At 42.7% G+C, this 22287-nt stretch overlaps 1 protein-coding gene across 1 annotated transcript in view; it reads left to right on the forward strand.

Moving 5' to 3' along the window:
• SEL1L (SEL1L adaptor subunit of SYVN1 ubiquitin ligase) overlaps positions 1-20380 on the forward strand; it is a 32558-nt gene extending 12178 nt beyond the window's left edge. The window contains exons 6-21 of the mRNA XM_081910506.1: positions 523-685; positions 1947-2000; positions 2097-2156; positions 3547-3628; positions 4522-4676; positions 6272-6328; positions 8069-8137; positions 8472-8549; positions 9350-9412; positions 10398-10485; positions 12850-12998; positions 14028-14193; positions 16082-16156; positions 16730-16902; positions 17230-17358; positions 19721-20380. Coding sequence (XP_081766632.1) covers positions 523-685; positions 1947-2000; positions 2097-2156; positions 3547-3628; positions 4522-4676; positions 6272-6328; positions 8069-8137; positions 8472-8549; positions 9350-9412; positions 10398-10485; positions 12850-12998; positions 14028-14193; positions 16082-16156; positions 16730-16902; positions 17230-17358; positions 19721-19924 — 1765 coding nt within the window. The 3' untranslated portion in view covers positions 19925-20380. The remainder of the gene's footprint in view (positions 1-522; positions 686-1946; positions 2001-2096; positions 2157-3546; positions 3629-4521; positions 4677-6271; positions 6329-8068; positions 8138-8471; positions 8550-9349; positions 9413-10397; positions 10486-12849; positions 12999-14027; positions 14194-16081; positions 16157-16729; positions 16903-17229; positions 17359-19720) is intronic.
• The last annotated feature ends 1907 nt before the right edge of the window (positions 20381-22287 follow it).

Raw genomic sequence — 22287 nt, forward strand, 5'->3', positions numbered from 1 at the left:
TGCTGGACCTCTCCATGGCTCTCAGTACCTTCCGCTATGGTATTCTCTAGGGCAGAGCTTTCCAAACTGTGTGTCACAACATATTAGCATGTCAGCTGCAGTGTGTTGTTGTGTCACCTGAATGCTACCCACACTCCTCCCGGGGCTGGAAAGGGGTTAGTTTAACCTCCGGCTTTCCAGTAAAACTGAATTACTGTGTTTACGAAATGATGCATATCTAAAAAGTGTGTCACCAACATGAAAAGTTCAGAAAGTTCTGCTCTAGGGGTATCTCACTGTGTTGGGAGAGGAGCACGATTTTATGCCAACCCCTAGCTTGCAGAGCAGATAGATCCTGCTCAGCTTTGTGCCCTTACAGGATTCTACAAAATTTTGTCTTGTCCCCATGCTGTTTACTATTTACATGAAATCGCTGGTGCTGGGTGTCTGTGGATTTGGAGTTGGATGTCATGACTTTGCAGATGATACATACATACATACTTACTTACTTACTTATGTTCACACCTATTTTTTTTCTTTAAGAGCCTATCAGTATCTTATGAGAGCAGCTGACATGAATCATACAAAAGCAATGGAAAAAGTGTCTTACGCCATGTTGTTTGGGGACTACTTGAAGCAAAACGTTAGGTCAGCTAAAGAACTCTTTGAGAAACTGACTGAAGAAGGGTCTCCTAAGGGGCAAACAGTATGTATACCTTAAAGTGTCCTCCTTCGTTAAGCAGTGTTTGAACGTTTGTAACATTGCATATGACTTGCATTGTGTGGTTTGTTCTAAGGAGTGTGCATTTCCTCTGCTCGTTGGCAGGCCTCCTTGCATGCACTCTGCCAAAAGCAATGATCAACCTGTTTTGCTGTCACTGTTTCTGTGTTATAAGGCCTCATATACCTCCAGGGCACCTATGGCTGATGTAAGGTTTGCCTGCTCGTTTGGTGTTACCTAAAATAGTTTGCTCGTATCAAAGCACATGTTCAACTATTCACATCGATCATGCTCAGTTGCTCTGAGAGGTATGGCAGCAGTTCTCAGGGTCAGTCAAGCAGGACAGGTGGTTTCAGTAAGAACTACGTCTGCGTCATGTTCATACCATTTTTAAAGAGCTTCATAGGCTTCAGCTATGCTTTTTTCCTCTTCAGAAAGGAAAAACGAGGTCGTTAAAGTGATGCAGAATTACTTATCTAAATTATACTTTTTCCTTAACGGCAAATTTATTACTGAGATTAGTAAAACCTGACTTTCCATTCCATTTTAATCTCTCAACAAGCATATCAAATCTTTTGGTATCCACCAAATCTTCACTGAGTTGGAGCCAAAATAAAATCCTGTGTGTAGCTTTTCTCTTGGGGTTGGCGGGGCAGGGGGTTAGCCCATTGAGGAACATAAAGGTTGCATTGTTGTGAGGTTTTGCTCCTATTCTCGCTGCAAGCCTATTTTTAGATGGGCTCACAGACAAACGAACTCTAAGGGTAGTAATCTCCATAATAAACTTTTAGCTTGTGTACCGTACTATGGTGCTTTCAAATTTAAGATTCAGGTTTTCCTTTCCTGCGCTGCAAATGTTCTGCCTGGTTACTGTTGTGAAATGCCTAGTTTGTTGACACTAACATAAACATGTTATGTGGACAATATTTCAAATCCTTTTACTTAAAAAGCTACGTACTGTTGCAAAAATCCATATTTTCCAAAAGAGTAGTTGTGTAAGTTTCTTGTAGCACCTTAAAGATTAAATAATAAATAAATAAATAAACCTTGTGACTTACTCAAGCCAGATAAGCAACCCTTGCACTGCGCCTGAAAGGTCAGGTATATTGCATGGATATAATCCTGCTATCTGCATACTTTGTATTAACAATAAATATATAAGCACAGTAACCTTGTAAAGCAGGTTGTAATGGTAGTTAAACCAGTCCTGAAATTGCCAATTGTGACCTGTGTTCTTCCATTTCAGGCTCTTGGATTTCTCTATGCCTCTGGCCTTGGTGTTGATTCCAGCCAAGCAAAGGTATGGCAATTCTACTGATGTTTCCCCAAGTCTTTTTCTGATGAATATGCCAGTAAAAATAATGTTACTAACCAGCCTCTGCTTTTTTTTCTGTAGGCACTAGTTTATTACACTTTTGGTGCCCTTGGAGGAAATTTGATAGCGCATATGATTCTGGTAAGTCCATTTGTCATCTAACACACAAGTAATTGAATAAAACCTGCAATGTATCATATTACCAAAAGGAAAGCATATTACAATATCTAAAAGTACAAGGTGTTCCGTTCTGAAGCATTCGTTTTATTTTTATGGCTTAGTCTGTTTTTAAGAGCAACATTTCCATGTTTAGTACTTGAGACCAGCTGGATAACTCAGTTGGTTGCAGCATGGTGGTGATAACACCAGGGTTGCAGGTTCAATCCCCATATGGGAGAGCTGAATATTCCTGCATTGCAGGGGGTTAGACTAGATGATCCTCAGGGTCCCTTCCAACTCGGGGATCTCTTGTTTCTAAAGGTCTTTAAATCAGTCCCTTGGTATAAAATAATTGCTTCAAATCCTGCTGTATAAATAGTGCAGTTGCTCCTAACTTAACACTAAGAACGTGCAGCTGTGAATCGTCAACATCTCCCCGTAGACCACAGTTGAGGAGTCATCCCAGAGGAGTGCATGCCAGCAGTGGCAGAGGCTAAAACAAAAGTGGGCAGGGACGCCACACAAAAGCACACTCACATTCAAGCTCTCTTTGGTACTGCTCAGCTGTTTTTCCTGATCAGCTGGACCACCAGGGGGCAGAGGTGAGGGAAGAGATCACTTTGAGAGGATGATGTAAGTTCACACCCTGTTTAGCTATTATGGAAACAGCTGTGCAGTGGCAAAGAAGGGACTTGGAGAACTGCTGCTTCAAGGCACTCCAAGTCTGTGGAGTACATGGCTGTGTGTCTTCTCCAACACTCACAATGCTGTGCCACCTCCCCCTTCTAGTGGTGATTCTAGAAGATGGCACTTCTGTGGCCTTGCTTGAATCTCTGCTATGGATACGTTGGTGGTCTGGTCCAAACCACCAGTTCCCCTACCCCTGCATGAGACTGCTTGCAGCACAGGCAGCCTTTTGTTCCCAGTTGTCTACACAAATATGTTAACTTTCCTCATTTTTTTTTTTTTTTTTTTAATGAGACATTCCTGCATGTGGTAGATTTTGGTCACATATGCAGGATGAGAAAGACGCAATAGAATTTGGTTTTCGGTGGGTTCTCATAAGCCAAAGCTGCAAGCTATTATGCAGGGAACCACTGTGTGGATGTTTTTAAGAAAGCCTTCCATGTTCAAAAATGCCAGAATTATAACTGTGTTCATAATTTTTCATGAAAACAAAATCTGAACCTAGGACATTGAATATGATGATTGTCTTTAACCTTTTCTCTCTGTCACCATCTGCTTGAAATAAATTCAGTTATAAAACAGCAAGATCCATTTTTTAAAATTTGTGTACTATTCCCAAATTGTGATGGATTTATTTTTTTTGTCGTCTTAGTAAGTTGGAATAACAAGAGTGGCTTCTTTCTAGGGCTACCGGTACTGGGCTGGGATAGGAGTCCTTCAGAGTTGTGAATCTGCTCTCACACATTACCGTCTAGTAGCCAATCATGGTATGTGTATGTTTGTTTAAACATCTGTCTAAATATTTCCCATTAACTAAAATGTCCACACTGAACTATGTGCTTGTCAAGGTAGATGTCCGTATGTGAAAGTATGGATATCTTTTTCTGTTCTTCAGTGTGCCTTGAACAGAAATAAGATTAGCCTCTTAACATAAAGTGAAGTTGGTACAACAGCCATTATGCATTTTTAGCAGGGCCAGACCATCCCGCTTCTCCACCTGAGGTGAAACAGAAATGTGCTGCTCCTCTCTGCTTTGCCTGCCCCACCACTGCCAGCAGAAGTGATGGACCAGACGGGATCTTAAGTTTCCACTGCCTGAGGTGGCTGCTTCACCCTGCCTCATGGGTGTGCCGGCTCTGATTTTTAGGTTGAACAGAGAATCTGCACTGTGGCAAAAGCACAGAATACTTTTTGTAGCTCAATCTAGTTTTAAGAGATTCAGTCTCTACTGTCAACAATATCATATTGATTTAGGTTTCATTTCAGATTTATTGCCTACTTCTAACACACAAGGTATGGTTCTGTTACAGTTTTCTGTTTAATCTCTTGCAACCCACGCTCGGTAACTCCTTGTCCTCTTTTATAGGGCTTTTGCATATTTTTGAGGGGAAGTTCACACATTTGGGGTTTTTAGGTGTATGTGCAAGGGGTGCTAAGTTTGTGCATAAAAATGTGCAAATGTGTGCTGTTGAGGTACACTTATTAGGGCACACTGAGAGGAAGCTGCAGCCAGCCATTTGATTCTGCACTGAATCAAGGCAAGTGTGCTACTATGTGCAGTGCAGAACAGTCCTGAATCTGACTGGAATGGTTCCTCTCTGTTTCTTTTGAGCAATTGTATTTGAGTAACTGCTAACCAGGGTTCTTCTTCTCTCTCTAGTGGCTAGTGACATCTCTCTAACAGGGGGCACAGTGGTGCAGAGAATTCGTCTTCCAGATGAAGTAGAAAATCCCGGAATGGCAAGTGGGATGCTAGAGGAAGATTTAATACAATATTACCAATTCCTAGCTGAAAAAGGAGATGTTCAAGCACAGGTATGGTTAGATAGAATGGGAAATGGTTGTTCTTGGAGAATGGTATAACAGCAACATATAAGGAAAGTGCTAGAAAGCTATAGGCCACACATCAACGTCACTGGCTTCATGATAAGTTTACTGCAAAGCGCTCTATGTAGAGCTTCCCTTGTTCTTAATCTGGAAGCTGCAGTTAGCACAGTTGCTGACATGAATGAGACCCTCTCATATAACACCTCTGCTCAAAGGACTGCACTGATTGCCTGCTTGATACTGGGCCAAGTTCATGGATGTAGTATTGCTATATAGAGGCCTTAATGGCTTGGGACCAGTTTTCTTGGGGGGATTGCCTTGCCGCATATGTGTCCATTCAACCTCTTTGATCTGCAGAACTGGCACCATTAAAGGTTCCATACAATATTTGTTCCACATTATAAGAAATTGTTCTTTTATTAGTTTGGCAGCACTTCGGAACTCCCTGCCTATTGACATCAGGCAGATGCCTTCACTATATTCTTTGTGGTGCCTGCTTAAAATGCCTGTCCAGACAAACGAAAAATACATGTGTTTTATTTCTTTTCAGCTGCTTTTGATTTTAATCATTTTTTTAAATATCTTTAAATACTCATTTTCAGCAACAGTGTTAAAGTTTTATTTCATATTTTTTTGAACCACTTACAGGATTTGGTACATGATATTTGTTTTTAAAAGTAATAACAATAGAAGGTTGACATGTTGGGGCCAGTGAGAAAGATTGTATCATAGCAACTAAACTAGGGATAGGAGTCTGTGATCCTCCTCTGCATATTGTTGGACTCCAACTCCAATCAGCCCCAGCCAGCGTGGGCAGTGGTCACGGATGATGGGAGCTGTAGTCCAGCAACACTGGGAGGATCATAGGTTCCCCAGCCATGAACCAAACAGTTTGGCTGTGGCATTGTAAGCACATGAGAGCTTTAGCGAGGAATGCATGACCTCTAACGTAGAGGAACAGAGACGATTGTGGTCTCCTTCACTTTTTCAAAATGTGAGTGACGGTCAAATTTAATTAAAATGTGTGTGTTGTCCTTCTATAAAGCCATGAATGCGTCCATTCAGCGGCTCTGGGCCGCACACTTCAGAGTTGGACACATTTGTCTGTCTTCAGCACATTCAGTGGCCTTTTCTTATGGTTCTTAAGCAGGAACTGCCCATCCAAGAGGTTCAGTTCACTGTGAAATTCACGATTGACCGAATTTTTGGCAGTTACATCATGACACAGCATTAACTGAACAACTTTGTATCTGAAAAACAACCAGACACAATACTACACTCATAATCTACAGACATCCAACTTAACAACCGGCATTAGAATCCTTTTTTCTAAAACACATAAGTTTTTTAAGTCATAGCATACTGGTAAAGCAGTGCAAGCCAGTTGCCTGTGTGTGTTCCTCAACAGAAGGGTTGCCCACCCCTATTTTAATGTATCAGTAATTTATCACTGCTTGCTGGCTTCAGGTTATTGTGTTTAATGAAGCAGGGCAATCACCTCCTCAAAGTATTTCCTTTCCCTTATTGCAGTATGTTTTGCTCATTCTACAATATACATGACAAGTTTTCAATTAATGTTCTAGGTTGGACTTGGGCAGTTGCATCTGCATGGCGGAAGAGGCGTAGAACAAAATCATCAGGTATGGTTCATTTGCTGTTTTGGTAATTGGCTCCCAGTACGTTTCCGAGCACAATTCAAAGTGTTGGTGCTGACCTTTAAAGCCCTAAACGGCCTCGTTCCAGTATATCTGAAGGAGCGTCTCCTCCCCCATCATTCTGCCCGGACACTGAGGTCCAGCTCCGAGGGCCTCCCTCACTGCGAGAGGCCAAGTTACAGGGAACCAGGCAGAGGGCCTTCTCGGTAGTGGCGCCCGCCCTGTGGAATGCCCTCCCATCAGATGTCAAAGCGATAAACATCTACCTGACATTCAGAAGACATCTGAAGGCAGCCCTGTTCAGGGAAGTTTTTAATATGTAACATTTCAGTGTATCTTTCATCTTTGTTGGAAGCCGCCCAGAGTGGCTGGGGAAACCCAACCAGATGGGCGGGGTACAAATAATAAATTATTATTATTACTATTATTATTATTATTATGCAGTGAATGGTTCGTGGAGTCTTAGTTGGAAGGGTCATCTAGTCCAATGTCCTGCAATGTGGTCCCCCATCCTGTTTGAAACTATCCTGGTCCCTGCTTAGCTTTGCAAATGTGCTGGCAGTTTTATTGCTGCACCATTAGTAATCAGTTAACAGTCAATCAATTTTAGTTGCATATTAATTGCATTGTAATAGTATTATTAATTAATATACCGCCCTATACCTGGAGGTCTCAGAGCAGTTCATATACTCGGTGCATATAATAAGTAACTGGGCTGAAGCTGGAATACTATATGTATAACGCAGCAGCTATCTGTTCTGTTGCTGTGTTATGACTGTTTGATAATAAGCACTTAATAATTTCAGTATTTAATAGTAATCTTGAAGTTAGGAAAGTGAACATGCAAGGAGCAAGATTCCAGTTAATGCACAAGGTGTATCTCAGCTCTTGTATTCTTAAGCTGATTCATATATAAGATCATACATCTCTCTGAAATGAAAATCTAGTTTACATTGTGTATCTGAACCAAAGCCTGGCTTGGGTTGTTTCTGTTCTGGAAACATCCAGGTTAACCTGCTGTATTGCATTAAATGTGGCACTGCCTTGAAAGATAATTTGGGACCTACAGCTAGTGCAGAATGCTGCAGGTTGGTTGCTAACTGGGACAAGAAGGCTTGAACATGTAACACTGGTTTCTGGCCCAACTTCATTGACTGCCAATTTGTTTCCAGTCTCAATTAAAAGTTGTGGTTTTGAGGCTCTGAATCACCTTTCCCTATATAAACCTGCCCTGACCCTGAGATCATCATTGGAGGTCCTTCTCCTGAGCACCACTCCAAAAGACGGTCTGGAAAGTGACAATGAGAGAATAGGCCATTTTTGTAGTCACTTTCCCCACTTTTGTAATGCTTTCCCAAGGGAGGCCTGCCTGGCACCAACTCTTCCATTGTTATGGCACCAGGAAAAACTGTTTTCATTTTCCTGAGCACTTGGGCAGCACCAATAATTGGGTACTTTTACGCCACTTAGGTTTATGTATTCTTTACTGTATCATCATGTTTTATACTTGTAAATTGATTCAGGACATTATGTTATGGTAAACAGTTTATGAATTTAGTTAACTAATACAAACTTACTCACTTGGCTGAGTAAGCAGTGAAGCTGGTTGTTATTATTGGCAAGTTTTCAAGATTGCCAGGTCAAACAACACAACAAAGAGCACATTTAACTGAGTTCTGGAATTATGTAGCAATAGTTATGGATGTTTTCTCTTATTCCATCTAGCGAGCTTTTGAATACTTCAATCAAGCAGCTACTGCTGGTAACTCACATGCTATGGCATTTTTGGGAAAGGTAAGACACACAGTACGTTTGATAAGTTATTCTGGGTTGTCACTGAAATCAACCGGCTAACTGCTTTTAAAAAATAATAATTTAAAGATGAACCAGGGTGCTTAAGATGGGCCTTTGGTCTAATTCAGCAGGGCTGCTCTTATTTTACATCCCCCCACCATGAAAGTTTTTCCTTTAAGTGTTTTCGAACTTTAGTTAGTTGGCCAGCAATGTTTCTGCTTTAGTTAGAGCGGAAGTTACAGTAAAGTGTACTAAAGTTTCATTATGCATGAAAGAGTCTCTCAGCTCATGTCTCTTTTTCTAAATAATCTTCAGTTACATTTTGTTCTTCCAGATGTATTCAGAAGGAAGTGATATTGTACCTCAAAGCAATGAGACAGCTCTTCAGTACTTCAAGAAAGCTGCTGATATGGTATATTTCTACTAAATGAGCATTTTAATTTTCATAGTTGTCATAAAAGTGCAGTGTTTGAGGTCCCAGTCAATAAGGCACATGACTCCTTGTGCTGACGGTACATAGGCCCCCAAACTGTCTTCAGAATTATTTATAAAATCATTCTTGGATGTTGTCAGAGGCAGTTTACAGAAAAAGAAATAGAATACAAAATTGATAGTGGCAGTCATATAATCAATAACCAAAGACAGAGAGCAGTTTAAAACAAATAGAACACCAACAGGACCAGTGTCTGAAAAACGGAAGGGTTTTTAAGGCCCATTTAAAAATCGGCAGCTCTGTAAGGAGGGAGTTGCACAATTCTGTCTGTCATTGCAGAAAAGGTTCTGTTTCTCATGCCCCAGTTTAACTGCAGGTACATGAACAAGTCCTCTGAGATAGATCTTAATGCCTGCATAGGTTTGTACAGGTGTAGGCAGTCCTTCTGATAATAGGCTCTTAAACCAGTTGGAACTTTGAAGGTCAAAATCAGCACTTTGAGATAACAGTTCATTCTTTTTCACATGCCTTCAGCCCAAGAATTATACCTTCATCACTGCCTGAAGCTATCAAGTGTCTGATATCAAATTTGTCCTAGCTTTCGATGGAATCAAGAATTTTACGGAGCACATACGATAGGCCTAAACGTGGCATTGTGATGCTTTTTTGAAGGCCTAAAAACATATGTTCTTTTATTCTTCAGAATGTTAGAAATACATGATGAAGATCTAGATTCAAACTTGTAATTGCATTCCAATTTATTCCCTTTCATTTTTTAGGGCAATCCAGTAGGGCAGAGTGGCCTAGGGATGGCTTATCTGTACGGAAGAGGTGTTCCAGTGGTAAGTCTGCCTGGCACTTTAATGTGGCAGTACTAATCTTCTAGGAAAGAGCCGTTTATGTGTAAAATAAGTGACTCACTTGCCTTGAAAAATTAAAGCCGTTTGTATTTATGTAGTGCCATCGCTCTGCGTGGTGCTTTAGGGTGCAAGAGGGCAGGGCTTGCAGCCCATAATTTGACCCAGGGGGTGAAGAGGAGGAAAGGCAGAGGTTAACAGGGAAAGAACATGTATTTCAGTTATATGTTGTCGTGATTAATTACGCTTGGGCATTGGGAATATGGGATTTTGCCAAAAGCTTCATAGAAAATGTAGGTTTTGAGAATATGGGGAAGTTCTGAGAATCGAAACAATAAAGTGCAGCAAGGGAGAAAATACAGAGTTGCTTAAGAGAGCCGGGTGGGGGGGTGGGGTTGGCTGTTCTGTGTGACAGTGCTGGATAACGGAAGGTCATATTTGAGGATGTGTTGGGAACAAGGAGAGAGAGGGCTGTCCCATAAATCACAAGGAATCCCATTTAATCACAAGGAAAGGGAGCTTCTGCTAGATCTGAGACCAGACAGGAAGCCCACATAGGGTAACTTGAGATCGCCAGGGCTCGTTCAATATAGCTTTCCCCTTCTAGTATCACTATCTGTCTGCCGTGATATATCAGTTGCCCATTATCCACACTTTCCAGAAACAGCTGAAGACATTTTTGTTCTGACTGACTTTCCAAGCTGGACAAATGGGTCTTTATCACAAGTTTACACTTGTTAGGGTCTTAGTTTTGTTTTAAATGTATTTGTTGTTGCGTTTTTAACTGTTTTAATTATATTGTGCGGAAATTGCCTTGAGATGCAGGCTTAGAAGTTACATTAACTGTAATAATAATAATAATAACAATAATAATAATATCCAGTAATAGCTGTAAAAGTGTCTGGTAAACTTTCAAAGTGACATAGAACTCCAACAATCCTGATTATCAGTTGTCTTTGTCTTCTTGCAGAATTATGAGCTAGCCTTGAAGTATTTCCAGAAGGCAGCAGAACAGGGATGGGTTGATGGGCAGCTTCAGCTGGGCTCCATGTATTACAGTGAGTGACTTTAAGCCTATGTTCAGTAACTACAGCTTGGGGTCTGCAGTACTAGTTGGTGACCAGGAGGTGGCAGTTGCAGTCAAAAAATGGTTGGATTTTTAAGAGTAAAAATACAGTGGTACCTCAGGTTATGTACAGTAGATTCCGGTGACTGGTTGTATAAGACGACCCCCCAACTTTTGCTATTAAATTATAGAGTTTGGCTGCCTGCTAAGCACCGCCAGGGGCAAGAGAGCACACGCCTCCGCTGCCTCTGCCGTCGCAGCAACAGCAGCCTGAGGCGAGGTGTTTGGTGGGCAGAACTCCCTCCCTTCTGTTCACCGGCTCCCTCTCCTCCTTCCCAACAGCTGGCTCCACGTATACCCGGCATGTAAGATGACCCCTGAATTTTGGGGTGATTTTCCAGGGATAAAAAGTTGTCTTGTACGCTGGAACATACGGTACTTAATTCATTCCAGAGGTCTGTTCTTAACTTGAAACTGTTCTTAACCTGAAGCACCACTTTAGCTAATGGGGGTTGCTGCGCTGCCGCCACGCAATTTCTGTTCTCATCCTGAAGCAAAGTTCTTAACCTGAGGTACTATTTCTGGGTTAGTGGAGTCTGTAACCTGAAACGTATGTAAACTGAAGCGTATGTAACCCGAGGTACCACTGTACTTTCTTTGTAGTTTTTCATTTTCAATTTTGGCACAGGCCAAAACCAGTAGACATACAATGTACATAAGTCCCAATCTCCCCCGGTGGCATCAAATTTATTTCTCCCGCTGTATTGTATTTGGTCATTTGAACAGATATCCTTCTTATTGAAGCCGTTTCAAAGAACAGGCCTGAGTACTTTCTCTTTTCTGTGAACAACAGGAAACTAAATATTATGTTACTGACGCGTGTGTGTGCGCATGCGCAGAGACAGAGAAAAATACTATTGCACACAGCACGTAAAACTCTGGAATTTGTTACCAGGCAATGTAGTGGACACCACCTTAGATCGCTTTAATAAGCATTCAGACAAATTGAAATCCTAAGAAGATCACGAATGGGACACAGGTGGCGCTGTGGGTTAAACCACAGAACCTAGGGCTTACCAACCAGAAGGTCGGTGGTTTGAATCCCCGCGACGGGGTGAGCTCCGATTGCTCGATCCCTGCTCCTGCCAACCTAGCAGTTCGAAATCACGTCAAAGTGCAAGTACATAAATAGGTACCGCTCCGGCAGGAAAGTAAACAGCATTTCCGTGCGCTGCTCTGGTTCACTAGAAGCGGCTTCGTCATGCTGGCCACATGACCCTGAAGCTGCATGCCGGCTCCCTCGGCCAATAAAGTGAGATGAGCGCAGCAACCCCAGAGTCTGCGATTGGACCTTATGTTCAGGGGTCCCTTTACCTTTAAGAAGATCGCGGGGGGGCAGAAAAAAGCTCAACAAATTTTTGGATGACCTCCCCCCCAAAAAGCTCAACATTTTTTGTTGAGCTGCTGATTGTCTGGATTTTCACTTTGTGAAATATGGCAACCCTTGTTTTAGTGCTGTACAAAGCCTTGACATTTTGTGTTGTGGCAGTATAGAAATACTTTTATAAATGCATTCAATATATAAATGCATAAAATAATGGCTGGATACGGTCTTCAGTGCCAGAGACAGTATGCCTTGGAATACCAGTTGCTGGGGATCATGAGCAGGGATAGTCTTATCACACTCATGTTTTGCTTGTGTGCTTCCTGTAGGTATCTGTGGCCACTGTAACTAAACGGGCCTTTGATCTAATTCGCTAGGGCTCAGGTTCTTGTTATGGGTTTATTCAAGGTTTTTTTGCAGATTGGGACTCCTATCACACTTTGAATAAGGATTGGAGGCAGTGTATGTTGCTTAATTTAAAGATTGCAGACCTGCTTATCAAGAAGTAGGCCTTGTTGAACTTGATAGAACTCTGGTGTGAAATGTTTTTTTAAATTGGGCTGTGTGTTGGGTTATCCACCTTGGTTAATGAAGTGAAAGGCGAGATAAAACCTCTACAAAGAATCATAGACTAGTAGAGTAGGAAGGGATCTTGAACTAAAGCATCCATGGCAGATGGCCAGACAAACATTTGCAGCAGTATACTATAATCAGTACAATCCTTGTAAGAAACTCACTACTTTTAATACCCAGAAGGCCTAATACTTAATGCTCTTTCAGAACTGAATGTGCTTTCCCGATAAACAGTTAATATTTACTAGTGTTGTATATTTAAAAGTTACTTTTTACACTTTACAATCATTTAGCTTTTGTACTTTTGGATTTATCGGGAGAACACTGGTAAGCCAAGTGGCATCAATTTCAATCCTTCTAGCTGCCCCTAATCCTGTATTGTCACTTCTCTGTTTGCAGATGGAATTGGAGTCCAAAGAGACTATAAGCAAGCCTATAAGTATTTTAACTTGGCTTCTCAAGGAGGGCATATTCTGGCCTTCTATAACTTGGCACAAATGCATGCCACTGGCACTGGTGTCATGCGCTCCTGTCATACTGCTGTGGAGGTAAGCATTAACTCCCTTCCTTTGCAGCCTTACAGGCAAGGCCTTAGCAAAGTCGTTGGAGGTACAATCAAGCAGCAGTCTTTGCTCATGGGGTTGAATTTGCTTTAAGTGTTCTGACTGCTCTGGCTGGGATTCAGCTAATGAGTTCCATCAGCAGAAGCCCATATGAGGACTTCCACTTGCATGGTGGGGCTTCTCTCCCCCACATGCCCTCTGAAATTGTCTCTGAGAACTCCCAGAACAGCATCCAGAGGATGGAAAGAGGGAGATGTTGCATTTGGCAGGTTGCAATGCTTGTGCTGATGGAGCAATCCACATAGAGGGATGTTGAATTCCTCCCTCTTTGTTAGATCTGTACTCTTTTCGGTGCATGCTAAAAACAGTTTTGTTTATATAGTCTACCCATATCCATAGAACGTTGATGTGTGTTTTAACCTGTTTTTAGTTTATTGCTGATTTAAATTATTTGAATGTAACTGTTTTACCGATAATTTTATGGGGGTTTTTCCTCTTTGTAAACTGCTTTGAGGGGTTTTTTCACAATTAAGTGGTGTCTAAATTTTATGAAATAAATAAATGTATCATATTTCAGTTATGTAGTTTTAAGACCATGTTTAGGTCACAAATGTGCAGGGTTTGAAAAGCTTCAAAGTAAATAAAGTGGAAGGACTTTTAATTCCAGTGTACTCAATTAAATGCTTTTATAAGGATTTATAAAAATTATTTTTAGCAGATTGCTGGTCTTTGAAGAATAACATCTATTCTTCATTTTAGTTGTACAATGTTGTCCTGCTTTAAAGTAAACTTGGCAGATAATTTGTGCAACAGGTGAATTCCTGAATGAATTTTTATGTAGTGTTTGTCACTCGTTTCCCTGCTGAATGACTGTGCACCCTGATCCTTTTATGCCTTGATGCATTCTGAATCTCACAAATGAAGGGTCTGCAGGAATACCTGTTTGTGTCTCCTCAATGTATTCTAAGTGGTTAGCTTAAAAAGTTACAGCTGTATTGTGTGTGTTCTCTGCAGCTGTTTAAGAACGTGTGTGAGCGAGGTCGTTGGTCTGAGAAGCTTATGACTGCCTACAACAGCTATAAAGATGGCGATACGAATTCTGCTGTTGTTCAATATCTGCTGTTGGCGGAACAAGGCTATGAGGTTGCACAAAGCAATGCTGCCTTCATTCTTGATCAAAGTAAGGGATGGGACTACATCTTGTATACATTACTGGCTTGGTGCTGATTAGCTATGCCGTGATTTTTAGCACCGAAGGTGGCTTCATATGTAATGATATGCTTCTGGGGTTAGAAATAACCAACCTGAAATAGCCAGCTTCTTGACAAATCATGAGTTATAACTTAAACAGAATAATTTATATATGTTCCATTATGGATAAAATCATAGAATGCTATAGTAAAAATGTCCCTTCATTCCCCCCAAATGCCTGTCCAAACTGAGACCTTGCACTCAGTGAAGGTTGGTCCATTAGTGCAAATGGGACACTGCCCCACTAAGCTCAGCCAACTTCCCACCTGCTTGCCTTCTTCTTTACATCCCATCCAGGGAGCTTCCTTCTCCTTAATCTCAGTGAAGATGGGGACAAACCTAGAATAAGTTTACTCTGCCTGCCTTTGGCTCTGGTTCCACTTACTGTTGGCCCCTCTCTGCCTTCCCCGCTACTAGTTTCATTGGGCACCAACCATTGGGCTTGCACTTCTTCCAGGAAATCAATATTTTGCATGTGAAGCAGTCACAATGCACAGATTTCACATGCTCTTGCTTGTTGAAACTTAATGAACGGGTGCAATTGAAAAGACGATCTGTGTTAATCTTGGGCAATGTAGTGGGATTGTTGGGCTTTTTAGGTAATCGCTGAAGTACGTAACTGTTTAAATTGACCCATTATCATGCTACTCTTAAGCCAGCTTCCTATTGAAAACTAGTATAGGCACCGTGTGTGTTCCGTCACCATGGCATTCTATCCCAGTGTTTTTGCGGCTCTAAATTTAAAGTAAACTACAGACGCGGGTGGCGCTGTGGGGACATGGGTGGTGCTGTGGGTAAAACCTCAGTGCCTAGGACTTGCCGATCGCATGGTCGGCGGTTCGAATCCCCACGGCGGGGTGAGCTCCCGTCTTTCGGTCCCAGCTCCTGCCCACCTAGCAGCTCGAAAGCACCCCTAGGTGCAAGTAGATCAATAGGTACCGCTTTATAGCGGGAAGGTAAACGGCGTTTCCGTGTGCTGCGCTAGTGCTGGCTCGCCAGAACAACTTCGTCACGCTGGCCACGTGACCCGGAAGTGTCTCCGGACAGCGCTGGCCCCCGGCCTCTTAAGTAAGATGGGCGCACAACCCTAGAGTCGGACACGACTGGCCCGTACGGGCAGGGGTACCTTTACCTTACAGGCCAATTTATCAGTTATGGAGAGAATTCTTCTCCCACTGGACCAGAATTGCAGTTTGGGGAGGAGGGGAAGAAACAGGATTATAATATATAATATATTATTTTTAGAATAGAACCAGGGCCTGCTGTTTTTCAGCATTTTTCAGGTCAGTAAGGAAACACTGGGAAGCCGCCTCTCCAATCAGGGAGGGTAGGTGTTCTTGCTGCCTTTGGATATTTGAGGGTTTTCAAGCCTTGCTCTTACGGGATTTCTTCCGAAGAGAAGATTTCATGAGCGGAAACATTTGTTTTATTTTTAAATATGTTTTTCCCCAGACTGTTAGATGCAGAATGGCATCTTGCACAGGGAACACGGGCAGAAAATCAGTCCCATGAAGGAAAGTGTAAAACACAAACCCACCATCTATGCTTGCTGGTGTGTGGGGGCCTAGTGTAAGCTCCTGATTTTGGTAGGTTCTTGCCACCAACCACTGTGACCACCAGGGTCTGGCAGACTAGATGCAGGCAAGGGGTGGTGACTGTGTGATGTGAATGACAGAAATCATTTGGTTAACTTTGTGCAGCAGAACTAGGAGGCTGTGCCCACCCCTACTCACCTGAATCATGTGGGTACTTAATCCTTTGGAAATTAAATATGACTTGTGTGTTTAATTCTCCCAACTTTTATTCTAATTCCTCAGAAGAGGCCAGCATAATAGAAGAGAATGAGACTTATCCCAGAGCCTTACTGCACTGGAATAGAGCAGCCTCCCAAGGTGAGTCATAGCTCAAATTCTCTGGTTCCTCGGCCATAGCACACATGAGGAGTCCTTGTGGCAGTTTCCTGATTAGACTGGTATTGCTGCTGTGTCTGTTCAGTAGCTGGAAGCAGATCGTGAATAGGTTAAAGTCTTGCTTTGTGCCACCTGAATCCTCTCTTCCCTGCAGCCACATTTCTCTGACTATTGCAAAATACATTCAGATCTAAGAAATCTTGCATATTACAGAGCTGAACTGATACTGGGTCTGCTTTTGCCATGTCATTGCACTTGGCTCATTGCGCAGTAGCTGCTGTAATCACCTAGATCCCAAACTTAGTCATTTCTGAAATGAAATATCTGAAGGCTACCATATTCTCAGGGTGCATTTGCATAACGGGGCATGCGTGTTCAGCTAAATACTGCAGAATCAAATTCTGTCCATAGTGCCAGAAAATATTGTGGTGGAATGAAATTCCCTCTACAGTTGGTTATTGGTCTGGGACACAAACCTACAATCCCTGGCAAACTGAAAGAAATGTGCCATATAGCTCACTCTTCTCTTCATCGTGGTTGTTCTTTTGCTGATAGGTTACACTGTTGCTCGACTGAAACTTGGCGATTACCATTTCTATGGCTTTGGAACTGAAGTTGATTACGAAACAGCATTTATTCACTACCGCCTGGCAACGGAGCAGCAGCACAGTGCCCAAGCTATGTTCAACCTGGGCTATATGCATGAGAAAGGACTTGGTATCAAGCAGGTGAGCCACCTTGGGAGACATGGTCGTTGTGAAATTTGTTGCAGCAAAATTTCCAGTATGGTCAGTTGTAAGAATCTCTTGCCATCTACTGTAGGCATTTGTACATAATGCACTGGGCGGCAGGTGGAGAGGGGAGGACTTTGCAATCTGACTAAATGGAGACAAGGTTACCATTAATGAAAGTGCCTTGCATATTTATTATGCAATATATTGGAGTGGGGGGGGGGAATATCAGCTTCCTGCTGTTATTTAGAAGTCGGCACCAACAAGTTCAAGTTAATTGCTTTAGTCGTTCACGAATATATTTTAATTGTATGTATTTTGTAGGATATTCACCTCGCAAAACGCTTCTATGACATGGCAGCTGATGCCAGTCCAGATGCTCAAGTTCCAGTCTTCCTTGCACTCTGCAAACTAGGAATCATTTATGCCTTCCAGTATGTACAAGAAACCAATGTAAGTAATGCAGAGCTTTTATAGGAAAAGAATGATACTGAAGGTACTTGGATGCTGGTGCATTCCTGGTCATAAGTACCTCTCTTCCCCTTCTTCTGTGTGACTGGCTTGAAGTATAGATTTGTAATTGGAAACAGCTTTAAGGTGCAGGAACACTTGCCTGTAGATAGAACAGTTTCTGGCAATGTGAAGTTTTCAGGTTGGAGGTTAATGTTTGTCCTTGGCTTCTGTCCCACTTCGCCTGTAAAAGTGTTTCCTTGTCACACTTGCTCCCATTCAGCTAGCGAAGTAGACTATATCCAAAATTGAGGGACGTGGGTGGCACTGTGGTCTAAACCACTGAACTTCTTGGGCTAGCTGATCAGAAGGTCAGCACTTCGAATCTCCATGATGGGGTGAGCTCCTGTTGCTCTGTCAGAGCTCCTGCCAACCTATTGTTGTTGTTTAGTCGTTTAGTCGTGTCCAACTCTTCGTGACCCCATGGACCAGAGCATGCCAGGCACTTCTGTTTTTCACTGCCTCCCGCAGTTTGGTCAAACTCATGCTGGTAGCTTTGAGAACACTGTCCAACCATCTCGTCCTCTGTCGTCCCCTTCTCCTTGTGCCCTCCACCTTTCCCAACATCAGGGTCTTTTCCAGGGAGTCTTCTCTTCTCATAAGGTGGCCAAAGTATTGGAGTCCCAGCTTCAGGATTTGTCCTAGTGAGCACTCAGGGCTGATTTCCTTAAGAAAGGATAGGTTTGATCCTTAAGAATGGAGCCTGCCAACCTATCACCAGATAAATAGGTACCGCTGCGGTGGGAATGTAAACGGTGTTTCTGTGCTCTCTGCTTTCCATCACAGTGTTCTGTTGCTCCGGAAGCGGTTTAGTCATGCTGGCCACTTGACCCATAAAGCTGTCTGTGAACAAACAGTGACTCCCTCGGCCTGAAAACGAGATGAGCGCTGCAACCCCATAGTCACCTTCGGCTAGACTTAACCGTCTGGGGGTCCTTTACCTTTTACCTTTTTTTACCCAAAATTGACCCACTGCCCCTGTTGCAGTGCCTGACATCCTGGTGTTACCCTGGTTGACTGAGTTCTTAGGTAGTAATCCAGACTGTTCATGTTTTCACAAGACCCTTATTCATCATTATACTGGAGAGTCCTTTGAAATCTGCAGGATTAGCCAACATGGTGCTGTTAGAAAACCCACAAGTGAAGCATGAAGGCAGTTTCCATCCCATGCTGTCCCTTCCCCCACAGCATCCAGAACTGGTATTCATTGTCATAACTCCTCTGACAAGGGAGACTCCATTTAGCCATCATTACTAATATCCAGCTATCTATGGGGTCCTTAGGCTGTAAAACCATCAAGCTGGGTGTGGGGAGAAAGAGTCTAAACCTGTGCAGGTCAAGGTTATGACTTCTTTTTCTTGTTCATTTCAACTGGTAGTACTCCCATTGGATAGGGACTCTTAACGTGGCCTGTTTTCAGGAAAGCCCTGGGGCACTTCATTTTTGCCCCTTAGAAATGGGCCTTCATATTTCTCTTGCACTCTGCTACAGTCAACTGGGGTTTAATCATGAAGCAGTAAGCTGCAGGAATGCCAAACTGAAGCTGTGCACTCATCCCACCACCATTCAGACTGATCACTTTATATTCCTGTTGAGGAAGAGTGGGAGAGAAGTGTTCCCATGGGTGTTGCAGAGCTGTAGGTGGTGGTAGCCAGTGGGCAGGTATAAAATTTAACTTGAGTTAAAAATAAAACTTGCAGCTCATGTAATACATGGGAGGTGAAATACACCAAACAGCTTTCCAGTGTCATTGAAGAAAGAACATAACCTGGCTGCAAGATTGCCACAGATAAGTTGCCCATCAAAAAGGCAAGGTTTGACACTCAGTAACAATCTTGTTCAGGGATGCGGGTGGCGCTGTGGTTTAAACCACTGTGCCACTTGGACTTGCCGATCGGAAGGTCGGCGGTTCGAGGCCCCGCGACGGGGTGAGCTCCCGTTGCTCGGTCCCAGCTCCTGCCAACCCAGCAGTTCAAAAACACACAGTGCAAGTAGATAAATAGGTACCGCTCTGGCGGGAAGGTAAACAGCATTTCTGTGTGCTGCTCTGGCTTCACCAGAAGTGGCTTAGTCATGCTGGCCACATGACCCGGAAAACTGTCTGTGGACAGACGCCAGCTCCCTTGGCCTGTAGAGCGAGATGAGCGCCGCAATCCTAGAGTTGTTCGTGAGTGGATTTAACTGTCAGGGGTACCTTTACCTTTATCTTTTAGCATTCTTGTTCACATAAGGGGCAGGAAGCTATTGAAATTGTGGACAGCAGCTGAGGACTGAATGCCTCTCGCTTTGTCTGTTTTTTGTTTAGATCAAAGAAGTGTTCTCACACCTTGACATGGACCAGCTCTTGGGACCTGAGTGGGACCTTTACCTCATGACCATCATTGCTTTACTCTTGGGCACAGTCATTGCTTACAGGCAGAGGCAGCACCAGGCAATTCCCAGGCCGGCAGGGCCCCGGCCAGCTGTGCCCCTCCAGGATCCTCCCCCAGAGCATCAGCCACCGCAATAGCAGGAGCCTCAGCAAAGTGAACTGGATTTTCCAGCCAGGACTGTTTTGCGTGGTTTTAGGACACCCTATGAATGGGCCACATCTGCAAGGGAGGTGCAAAAGAGTGTTGCGTTCCGAAAGTCGCTTAGGACTCTTACCTTACTTTTTTCAGGGATATGTATGTTTTCTCAATGCGAAGTTGAATGTTATTTCAGTGCCAGTGGAATAACGAAACAGCTTTTGTGAAACACGAGTGTGTTACTTGAGAAATGATGCCTGCTGTACCAGATTGTTCAGTGCTCTTTTTCAGTTGTGTCTCAATAGTTCAGGTGATGATTGTGGTGGAGGTTGGCCTACACAGTAAGGAAACTTATAGTCGAGTCTTTGTTCCAGAAAGTCAAGCCTCTGCTTTTCTTCTAAGTAAAAAAAAAGGCCATGTGAGTATGTTTGCAATTGTGATAAACTTGATTTATTTTTCTGGTTCTCTTCCCAATTCTTTTGATACCATTTTAATCCCTTAATAGTATTTCCCACCCTTGAGTGTCTGTGGGTGCTTTCATTTGGATATATCAGTCCATAAGAAGCAGATAAAAAGACTATCAGTAAATATGAATATACTTATTCTCAGTGATCTGTGCTTACCCCTCCCCACTTGGGCAAATTCTTCCTAGCAGCAGTGGATGAAGTATGATTGCACTTATAAAATGACAAATAATTTAACGAACAAGTCCTCTGCAACGTGTGCAGAATTCTGATTTTTTTGAATTATGTACACTGCAAGAGCCTTGAGACGTGTAAGGATTCCACCCCACCCAAGCTCACTCAGCCTCTTTTCTTTTCTTTTCTTGTTCTTGTTCCACAAATATGCCAAGATTAGCTGGAGAAAAAGCCAGTGCTTTGTTAAGCTCGGAAGGCATCTTTATAGCAGTCTTTCTTTTCTGTTGCTTTTCCAGTCCATCATAATTCAGGTCTAATGAGCCGGATTTGTCTTAACCTGATATTGCAAATTCTATTCAAGCATTCAGTTCTAAATGCATGAAGGGGCCCTGCAGGAATGTATGACACTAGCCCTGGCCCCATGGCAACACAGGCATTTGCAGCATTCCACAGCTCATGTGTGATCATCTCTTTGATGCACATAAGATTTCATCCTCAGAGGCGGGAATCCAATCTTGTCCCTGTGTTGGTAAACCTGTGCACATAGAAAGCAGCCCCCTTCAGACTGAGCTGAAAATGGCAAGACAACACTGGCATACATTGTGTGAAGAGGGCATTCCCACAGGTTTCAAATGCCCAAACAGGATGATTGCAGTAGGTGTAGGAGACTGTGCAACTTTGGGTTATTAATGTAACCTCAATCTACATATCTAAAAATTGGTTACTACCATTTCTGTTGCATTAGCTATCGTGAGATGCAAAGCACTCAATTAGCATATAGTAGTCGACTCTAAATGTATCAGTTAATAACACCCACACCATTTATACCAGTTTGGCTCCAGCACACATTATTTTTAAGCTCCTTAGAGAGTAGGAATATGTTTCAGGGGTGAGAAGATCCCCAGACTCTGATGTCATATAAGAGCTGTTGTAGTACGAAAACAAATCTCAACATGTTTTTCCTTTGGCCTCAAATCAAACAACATCTTCCAGGCTATAAGACAACTATGGACACAAGGATAATTTTCTGGCTGAACGGATGCACAGAAACATGTTCCTTTTTTAACTACTACAGTAGCATATACAGGTGTCTGTTTCTAGAGCATCATTATATAAGCTGTTGGTACCATTAAAAGCAATGTGGTACTTAAATGTTGTTTAGAGTCTGGACTTGCATACGTTGCATGCTTCTCAAAAGCACCTTATCTTGCCTTGTTCAAATGCCAACAGTCTTTGTTAGTAAGCAAGTAGACAAGCATAGTTGGAGTAGCAAGGGCTTCCATTAAAAGAAAGACACCGTATGGCTCTGAAATCTTAGAATATTATTGAGCAAGATTTTCTTCCATTAACATGTCTTGGAATCTGTGAGAGGAGCTTCTAGAAGCTGGGTGTTGTGCGGCTTAACAGTATTATGAGGTTGGACAACTTAGTAGGTGGTCCGAAAGCTTTTTTCCCCAAAAAATGTGCACATCAGATAGACAAGGTGCAAACAAACACTAAAACCTTACCATAGTTTGGGTCCTACATACAGGCTGCAGTTCAAAGGAACAACAGGGTTGGGGGGGGGGTTATTCCTTTGGCGTTTCAGTAGCTTTCACAGCCCTGGAGGCAAGCCACAGCTTTAGCAAACTGCTTACCTCTTCGGAAGTGGGAGCTGTAACTGAAAATGTTCAAGGCTCCAGTTGCAAGTGATGGTCTCTGCTTGTGCATTTGTTAATTACTACAGG

This window comes from Podarcis melisellensis (genome assembly GCF_964234715.1).
Source record: "Podarcis melisellensis genome assembly, chromosome: 1".
Taxonomy (NCBI): Eukaryota; Metazoa; Chordata; class Lepidosauria; order Squamata; family Lacertidae; genus Podarcis; species Podarcis melisellensis.